The sequence below is a fragment of the Neolamprologus brichardi genome, chromosome 14, assembly GCF_056152115.1.
Source record: "Neolamprologus brichardi isolate AB-2024 chromosome 14, ASM5615211v1, whole genome shotgun sequence".
In the NCBI taxonomy this organism is placed as follows: domain Eukaryota; kingdom Metazoa; phylum Chordata; class Actinopteri; order Cichliformes; family Cichlidae; genus Neolamprologus; species Neolamprologus brichardi.
In genome coordinates this window covers 13,055,603-13,065,428 of record NC_142117.1, presented here as the reverse complement: position 1 = coordinate 13,065,428, position 9,826 = coordinate 13,055,603, and the positions used below count along the sequence as shown (strand labels likewise).

The 9,826-nt window shown below is 42.2% G+C and overlaps 1 protein-coding gene across 2 annotated transcripts; it reads left to right on the top strand.

The window, feature by feature from the left end:
• The first annotated feature begins 455 nt into the window (after positions 1–455).
• On the top strand, positions 456–9,699 carry taf15 (TAF15 RNA polymerase II, TATA box binding protein (TBP)-associated factor). Of its 2 annotated transcripts, XM_006799931.3 has the most exons (16): positions 482–623; positions 1,283–1,307; positions 1,431–1,467; positions 1,558–1,624; positions 2,047–2,104; positions 2,351–2,571; positions 2,656–2,809; positions 4,316–4,350; positions 4,919–4,951; positions 5,460–5,569; positions 6,011–6,140; positions 6,221–6,328; positions 6,424–6,493; positions 6,607–6,695; positions 7,101–7,239; positions 9,253–9,699. In XM_006799931.3, the coding sequence occupies exons 1-16, from the start codon at positions 614–616 to the stop codon at positions 9,290–9,292; spliced, it is 1,326 nt and encodes a 441-aa protein (XP_006799994.2). In that variant the 5' UTR covers positions 482–613; the 3' UTR covers positions 9,293–9,699. The 2 variants fall into 2 exon arrangements, with proteins under 2 accessions (XP_087706975.1, XP_006799994.2); XM_087850849.1 differs by lacking the exon at positions 4,316–4,350 and having other exon boundaries at positions 456–623.
• The last annotated feature ends 127 nt before the right edge of the window (positions 9,700–9,826 follow it).

Here is a 9,826-nt window from a genome sequence, read left to right as displayed (position 1 = left end):
CCATGACTATGGAGTTTGGAGAGCTATTACCTGAAGGCTACGTAGAGAAATTACAAGAAAGCTTGCCTAAAAGAGTTCAGACTGTGCTGAAGAATAAAGGTGGTCATACCAAAGACTAACTTTCAGGCTCTTTAGAATTGTACACAAACAGTTTTTGTCTTATATACTGTATTTCCAGGTATGTTTACACATTTCAATAAATCCCTGCAACTAATTCCCATTTCCCAAAAATATAAATGAGTGAAGGCTGGCTCAAGTCCTTTGTACATCACTGCATACACATTAATACAATTATCAATTAATCCCTAAAATGTGCATTTTTGTGAGCTGTACTCACACAAGCCTAATCAGATATCACAGAGAAGATGCGCAACTTTCTGCGCTATTTCGTCATTAACGCTCAGGACCAGCAGGGGGCGTGAACGCGCTTTGAAGGCGGGCTCCGGAGCGCCCCGCCCCGCATGCAAAAGCTGCTGCATTTAGCACAGATTCGCAGCGGCGTGTTCGGCTCTGCGCTGTTTGTTGCGCACTTTCAAGCAGGGGTTTTAATCAGCCACGACGAGAACCAGAATTCATCAGCTTTTAAACTACACATATATAAAGAGTACACACAATGGCCACTGGTAAGTGAGAACGCACTTTTTTTCGATGAGAAAGTAGGTCAAATAGCTTTGGAGCTAACGTTAGCTTGCGAACCGCGAGGCCACAGCCAGGGCTCCGTCTATTTCATGGAACGCAGGCTCCTTTCCCCCCTCATTAATGCATGCAAATAATTGTATTTGTTTATAATTATTCATCTTTTCATTATGGGAATGTGCTTCACGGCATCTTATTTTTTTAGCTGTACTTTAAAACACGAACTGTGGCTACAGTGGGCTTTGTCGGGATGGCTGTTGGCAAAGAAAAAAAATTCAAAGCGTCTTTGTTATGGCGAAGGCTGTTGTTTCTCTTGCGGATCCAGAAGTATTTTGCTCTTGTAACGTTATCTTATATCCTGTGTTATAGTTAACTGTAATACTACATGTGTGTATTTTAATTACACCAGGCTGTGCCAAGAACAAGGGGTATTTTGAGCAGATCATTTGTTTCGTTTTCAACATTTAGTCTAAGCCAGCGCTAAAGTGACCGCCATTTTCCCGGCTCGGCCTGACTAAGGGCCTGTTGGCGTGTTGCTGGCCTGCTTAAAGTAACCTATTTTTGCCTTTGAGGCCAGCTGCTTGGACAGCTAGATACTTCACTTTTTAGCAAACACATTTACACCACTGTATTATTTTTGTTTCAGACTCAGGCTACGGTGGCCCGCAAAGGTAATGTGCAGACAAACTTTAAATTACATACACATGTTCAAAGCGTGTAACTGAACAACGTTTTAGCTTTTTGAACACATTTAAACCCGGAAGCTAAATGTCTTTTTAACCATGTGTCTGCAGCTATGGCTCATATAGTGGAGGTCAGCAAGGCGGGCAGGTAAGACCTCTATTCTGGCTACTTGATGTAATAGTACAACTTCATTTATTTTTACGTAAAACCTGCTTAACTTATGCATTTGATTGGCAGAGTTATGGACAAGGAAATAGCGGCAGCTCCTATGGAGGACAGAATTATGGTGGCTATGGACAGCAAGGTACAGTATGTAAATGCAACTTAAACACCGTTGTTAAACAGAGGCTACCTAAAAAGTGTCTTATTATTATTACATTTTTTTAAATATCAGTTACTAAAATGTCTTTTCACATCTAGTTTAGTTGGTGTTTAAGTTATGTGTCCTTTAAGATCTGGCATACGCCTTAGTTTAGTACAGGTTTTTATTGTCTTTTGGTGGAAAGTATCTTGGGCACAGCAGAGGTCAGGATACTGTCCACTTTAGTACAATCTCATTTGGTACAGGTTAATTGCTTTATAAATTGTGAAATGCTAATGTGAACCTTGAGGTTGCTTTTAACCCTGGAGAACCAGGAGAGCCCATGGGGTCAAATTTGACCCCATGGGCTCTCCAGGGTAAAACTTGGGTAAAACTTGGTTAATGTCATCTCTTCATCTCCACAGAAAATTATGGCCAGTCTCAGCAACCGAGCTATAATAACTATGGACAAGAGTCCTCTGGGTAAGTTCATAATATCTCTGTATTAGGGATGGGGTGTGTTTTGTGTGTGGAAAGGCGCTTCCAGTGACATCCTTTGTCTGTTAAAAGAAAGTTGGGATTATTAAATAATACAAGTGTGTAAGATTTTGTATGTATTACAAAATGGGGAAAATCCAGTAATGATTTGTATGTATGTAACTCTAATGCAAGATTTAAGGGGGGGAAAATCCAGCTAATTCTGCACTTGGTTGATAATTTCCCATTCAGATATGGTGACAAGCCCTCCTATGGGCAGCAAGGATCTGGGTCTTATGGACAGCAAGGCTCCTACAGTGGTCAGGGGCAAGGTGGAGACAGTTATGGACAGGGACAGGGCGGCGGCAGTGGTGGTAGTAGCGGATACAGTGGCCAGGGTGGTGGCAGCGGTGGATATGGAGGCCAAGGGCAAGGAGGAGGTGGTGGCGGTGGATATGGACGATGGAATGAAGGTACGCTAACTGGATCATAAAATCTCAATAAGTCTGTATTCAAAATTGGCCTGTGCTAAGAATTTCTTTTCTGACTTCCACCAGGTGGTGAAGGTGGTGGTCAGGGTGGGAGGTTTGGGCGTGACTATGGAGACCGTTCAGAAGGAGGGGGCTACAGAGGCAGAGGCCGTGGCGGCGGTGGCTATGACCGCAGTAGTGGATATGATCGTGGCGGAAGAGGCGGACCTCCTGGTATGGGGTAAGTTGCACAGTGCCACTGCCCCTAAGGTACCCTTTTTAACTGAAATATGAGAAATGACTTGTTTATAAGCACATCATCACCACTCATCAACTACAAACCATCCACATAGATGGATTTTTTTTCACCACTCATCTGCTTTGTGCTCCAGATCCGCAAACACTGGTAATTTTTCTTCTTTTAAAACCTGAACGATCAAATGTTGCCGCAGGTAAAAATTTCCCCAAACATCTGCTCAAGGTGCTCTGAGCCTTAATTCTTTTATTTTTAAATCGTGTGTGTGTGTGTGTGTGTGTGTGTGTGTGTGTGTGTGTGTGTTTGTGTTTGTGTTTAATCTCATAAGAGACACGCTGGTGACAAAATCCACTGTTAAGATTGTGTGATTTGTACTCAAGTGGTGGTTAATTGGAGCATAGTTGCTCGACTCATTGGAGATCCACTCGCTATCAATGGGATCTTAAGGTAAAAAGAAATGGAGATTGAATACAGCTGCCCAGATAAGAGCTGGTTGTGCAACTAACATACCCAGAAAGTGACACAAGTTTTGTCCATTTGGCAACAAAGGTTGAAAAGGACCTCTTGGTGTTTTCAGAGACTTTTATCTGGTGGAATATTAACCTAAATGGTGCCATACCATTCTTCTTTTTCTTCTTTTTTTTTTTTTTTTTTTTTTTTACTTTGGACTAATTTGTTACTAAAAATGAATCTGACTTTTTAATATTTAAACTGTGCCTCTATTGAGATGAGGTAAATATAATCTTTATTTTTGGAGCCTGTACAGTCCAAAAGTGCCACATTTCTTTTTCATCCTTTAAACCTCCTGTTATGTTTGAGATCTCGGTCTCAGTTAAATTTCCAGTAGCCACACGTTTTTAAGATGCCAGTAAGTTCATAAACTCCAGTTTTTGGTATGTTCATGTCTTATAATGACCACACTATACTGTGAGCAGTGGAAACTCCCCTGAGATGATGCACTTAGACCTGGAGCCACATTTTCAGCTGCTTCACATTCAGCAGGTTTCATTCAAGTGTTGTATATTTGACAATGGCGAACATGTATGTTGTGTTAACATGGATCTACATTTTATACTACAGGTGATTGAACTAAAACATGGACCTCAGTAAAAGGATCACATAAATGCACTCAGTGGAAGATTGCTCATTGGTTTGCTGCACCCCTTAACATCAATTTGGCTCATTTTGTTTAAAAAAAAAAAAGCTGTTTTTTCAGCTAATGGTATCTAATTTGGCCATGTGAAAAGTACTAAATTATATGTAAACGGTGCCCCAGTGACATGTAATAACTGCCTGATTGTTCAGTCAGAGCTGCCTAGTCGTCTGCTTATTGATCTCTAATGTCAAAGACTAACGCATTCATCGTGTGAGACATTTCCACCGTAGTCGCACACCCTGGCAGGAGTGCATACTGGTGGGGATGTAGGGGAGCTTTGAGCTCTCAGTTGGGACAAAGGAAAAGCCATCATATCTCCAATTTTTCCTCTGCAGAGGTGGTGACCGTGGTGGCTACAAAAATTACGGTGGTAAGTGACGAGCATCAGAACTGTGTCGGTGGGGGAGGAAAGAGTTTGAGTTAGGAAAAAGAAAAGAGGGTTTAAAAAAAAAAAGAGAGAGAGAGGAACTTCAGTGAATGCCACCATTTCCATGTCCAGATCCCAAGGGTACTCCACCTATTGCTATTTGTCATAATGGTAAAGAACATGGAGCTTGAGATGTAAAATAATGGTAATAATGGTTGCATGGAGACAAGAGCTGATTGTAAATGAGAGGTGCTCCCAGGATGAAGAAGGAAAACTTTCTAAAACTGGAGACTTTATGGTGGTTTTCATTTCTGGTGTAAGTTCAAAAAAGAAAAGTGAGGGGAGGAAAAAAAAACAGAACAGTTCTGTTCCTGTTGAAAGGTGTTGGTATGTGACGCAATGGTATGAAAACACCCACCAGAAAGCTGTTAACATGGTATTTGGTTAATTTTCTTTGGTATCATTATGCAATGCTAGGGACAAAGTTAATGCTTAATTATGTGAAAGCTCACCCGGAGTTAAAAAATCCTTTTTCACACATTCTCCTTCCATCCTCTTTTCTGTTTTCCAGGATCTCGAGACTACGGCTCAAGGGATGAACCAGGTGAGACTTAAAGTGGGCATTAAACATGTATAGACCTGCTCTGAATAAGTTACATAAATTTTACACTGCCTGTGGAGCCGGATGTAAGAAACGAGTGTTTACGTTTTTAGAATGAGTTTGGCGCCATCTTGTGTAGAGTCCAGTTACAGCCTGGGAGACTCCACCAGGTTGGTTGGTTGTTTTCAGCTAATACACCTGCATTGGTTTATGTTGGCTAACTAGCGAGAGAACACACAACTCATTGTACAGCCAGAGGCAACACAAAGGTGACCCTCTTGGACTCCTTATTTTTAGTGTCTGTATTTTCTGCTGAGTTGGTTCCATCTCTAGTTGATTAACACAAGCTAATGTAAATTTGTTAGTCGCAACTTAAAAAAACAGCCAACCTGGTCATGTACTGTTCTGTAAGATGGAGCCTAAATATGTTCTGTAATCTTTAAACACTTAAATTTGATCTGTTTTTAGATGAGGTTTGTTGACACTTTCTGTCGTCTGATCTCATCCACAGCTGGAGAGCAGGACAACTCTGACAACAACACCATTTTTGTACAGGGACTTGGAGAAGATGTCACAGTTCAGGAAGTTGGAGACTTCTTCAAGCAGATTGGCATCATTAAGGTACTGAGCGAATCTGAGACTGATTTCTTTTCATTTGACTGGATTTTTATTATACCAGATCAGTCCTTTCTTTATGCACCTGAAGCATAAAGACATAAATTTCAGTTATGTCTAATTTATAGCCACAAAACAGACAGTAGGGGTAGTGCATTACAATGCAATCATGTTGCCTGGCCTAATAATGGACTAAAATGATGTAAGCATTACAGAGGACCAGAGGGCTAATACTATTTATCTGTCTTTGATTCGTATAGGCATCATCTACCACCTCTACCTCATTTACTTTAGTGTAATTAGGTTTCAGTTTTCCACCAGCACAAACACACACGATGCTAGTAGCATGGGCATGTACTCGTGTAGATATTCATTGCAGCAGACTCGGGTATTTAAAACAGAAAATGCAAAAAATGCGGATCATCTCGAAATCTTCTGTACTTTTAGGTGAATAAGAAGACTGGCCAACCAATGATAAACATCTACTCTGACAAAGCCACTGGGCGACCAAAGGGTGAAGCTACAGTGTCCTTTGATGACCCTCCATCAGCCAAAGCTGCTATTGATTGGTTTGATGGTAAGAGCCCTGATATGTATTTTTATTTCCTGACCTGTTTCAGCACTGTTTTCACTGACCTGTTGCTTGTTTAATTTCAGGAAAGGATTTCAATGGCAAACCCATCAAAGTATCATTTGCCACCCGCAGAGCTGAGTTCACACAGAGGGGTGGTGGTGGTGGCGGCGGCGGCAGAGGGGGGCGAGGAGGTGGGTGTTGCTCAGGCCGTCATCTGGGTTCAAATGATGGATATCATATACAGTTGGTAAATTAAGTTACCTGTACTGATGATGTATCTTGGCAGGTTTCAGAGGTCGTGGTGGTGGTGGACCCAACTTTGACATTAAAGGAGGAGACTGGCCTTGTCCCAACAGGTGAGGATTTTAAACTTTTTATTTCATTTCTTAATGTTTATTAATAAAAACTCCACAGAACATGTCCATTTGGCTCAGTTGCATTTCTAAATGCCTGGATTTCCTTTCCTCAGCTCTTGCGGCAACATGAATTTTGCCCGGCGGCAGGAGTGTAACAAGTGTGGTGCACCCAAACCAGGAGATGGAGGATTTGGAGGTGGAGGTGAGTGCTTCAGAGATGTTTTTTTTACCTGAAATGTTTACAGGATTGGAAAATGGTCCCTGTGGTTTTAGCGAAAAGAAACCTGGTAGCAGGAACATGTTTCTAAGTATGGCTAAACTTGCCAAGTTATTTTTTTCTTCCCACCCCTTGTCCAAATCCTTATTGCTCAATTTTTATGTTAATACATTTAGTAATGGATTAAAGGCTTTGGGGTAATTTCAGTTCTGTCATTTTATAAATGCAAGAAACTCATTTTTATTGTAATCAAAACACAAAGTTTAACATAGGAAATAACAGCACCGCTTCAGAGTAGTTGCATGTGTTAAAGACTTAAATTGTTAGGCTAGTTTGTGCTCTAAGCTGTCACGGACCCATTTGTGTTGTCACGTCATGATGCATTTGCAGATCGTGGAGGCAGAGGCGGATATGGAGGCGACAGAGGCGGTGGCTTTAGAGGGCGTGGAAGTTTCCGCGGGGGTGACCGTGGAGGCTTCGGAGGAGGTGGCGGAGGATTTGGAGGTGGCGGCTACAAAATGGGAGGAAGGTCAGTCGAAGACTCTTGGTTGTTGCAGTAGTGTCATTACAGCAGGGTGGTCCATGTACTTTGTTGCTCGGTTTAAAAAGTGGCGGTTTCTTGTGAAATGGCTCAAGCAGTGATTTCACTCCTTGGCCAATCAGTGTCATGCAGTCTGTCACATTTTTGCTGGCTCTGAGGGGTACTAAAGTACCAGTACCTAATGGAAAACTCTGGGGGGGAAAAATGGGTGGACTTAGAGTAGGTGCTAGTGGAAAAGAGACTTTAGACCAGGGGTGGGGGAACTCCAGGCCTTAAGGGCCAGTGTCCTGCAGGTTTTAGATGTGTCCTTGATTCAACACAACTGATTTAAATGGCTAAATGACATCCTCAACATGTCTTGAAGTTCTCCAGAGGCCTGGTAATGTACAAATCATTTTATTCAGGTGTGTTGACCCAGGACGATATCTAAAACCTGCAGGAGGAGGCCCTTGAGGCCTTGAGTTTCCCGCATCTGCTTTAGACACTACTTTATGGCCAGAAGAGGGCGTACTCTGCCCAAAAATGACTATGTTTGTCTTTTTCAATAAGGTAAGATAAGACTTTATTGATCCCACGATGGGGAAATTTTTGAGTCACCTCAGGTACAGATATCAGAAGGAAATACAAATAAGTACAATCAATGAAAAAAAGGTAAGATAATACACTATATACAATGGTAGCATACACAGTATGTGATTATGGATGTGGTTGGAAATATGCAAGACATAACCTATATAACTTGACATAACTATTGTACCACTACTATTCCTATGTATAGACATGTACACACTAAATATACATATGTATACATATACATGCATATATACCTACACATGGAAGGTCCATTATGCATGAAGTGGTGACCGTGGATGTCCAGTGACTTATGACATCGTGTTTGAGGAGTTATAGAGTCTAACTGCTGGTGGGATGAAGGCTCTGCGAAAGCGCTCCTTCCTGCAGCGAGGGTGTTTCAGTCTCTGACTAAAGGAGCTGCTCAGCCCACTCACATACTCATGCAGTGGGTGATGTGGGTTGTTCATGATGGATGTCAGCTTTATTAACATCCTCCTCTCGCCAACCACCTTCACAGACTCCAGGGGACATCCCAGCACGGAGCTAGACCTCCGCACCAGTTTGTCAATCCTGCTCCTGTCCCTGTCTGTGCATCCACTCCCCCAACAGGCCGCTGCATAGAAAAGGGCAGATGCTACCACAGTGTCATAGAATGTCCTTAACAGAGTCCTGCAGACTCCGAAGGACCTCAGTCTCCTCAGCAGGTGGAGTCGACTCTGGCCCTTCTTATACAGGATGTCTGTATTTGTAGTCCAGTCCAGTTTATTGTTGAGGTGAACACCCAGGTACTTATAAGAGTCCACTATCTCAATGTCTTTCCCTTGGATGTTCACCAGTGTTGTAGGGGAAGACTTCCTCCTGAAGTCTATGATCATCTCCTTTGTCTTGCCGGCGTTGATTTGGAGTACGTTGGTCTCACACCAGCCAACAAAGTCACCGATGACCCCCCTGTATTCCTGATCATTCCCATCTGATACACATCCAATGATGGCTGTATCATCTGAGAACTTCTGTAGATGGCAATCGTCCGAATTATAACAGAAGTACTTTGGCAGTATGATCTTCCAGGAAATTAAACTGCATTTTGTGCTGTTAGCAAGCTGTGAGTGAAATTACACGATCCAAGGAGCCCCTAAGTGTTCCAGGTGTCTGAATATTCACTCTGAATTGTGTTTGGTTTGTCTTCATGGCAGACTTGTTTATTGCTCTACCCTGAAGGTGACATGCTGCATTAATGGCTGTCTGCTTTATTGAAAGCAAGTTCTGCTGCTCATTTAAAATGTGAAGGCCTGTGCGAATGAGAAGTTGACATTATGGCTCACCTTCATTTGCCGGCTGATTCCGGTTTTTATCTCAATGACAGAAGCAGATGTGGGTCTTCGTTAAAATGCAGCCCGAGTAACAGACATCTTTGTCTTCTCCCCTCAGAGGTGACCGCAGGGACGACAGAAGAGACCGGCCGTACTGAGTGCTCCAAAGAAGAAAACCATTCCAGCCCTTAACTTTGCCGTGGACGGAGGATTTAGATTGGAGGACTAACTGGGTGTAGGAGAGGGGAGGGTGTAGATGAGACAGATGTGATTTTTGTCTACTGTAGCTGGTGCATCCTAAGTATTACTGTTCTTCTGTGATTCAGGGATGTGTTGAGCTTATGTAAAGGGGCTGATTGGCACCTGTAGGCATGTGGTCTTTTGTTTTCGTTTTTTTTTCTTTGTACATCTTTTTAATTTTCTGTCAGATTCTAGTTGCTGATGTTATGTGAGGTAGACTTCATACCATTGTTTTGTATAAACAGAATAAAATGTTTTACTTGGTTTCTTCTTTTTTTTTTTTTGTCTTTTTCTTTTCCAAAATTATATTAAACTGTGATCTTTTCTCTGTGCTCCGTGTGAGTTCATTACACACTAACCTCTTCAGCACTAAAGAAACAAACTGCATGTGATTCATATCTTTAAAATTGGTTGTGTGCAGCAGGGGAGACGCTGCCATGCCCTGCTGATTT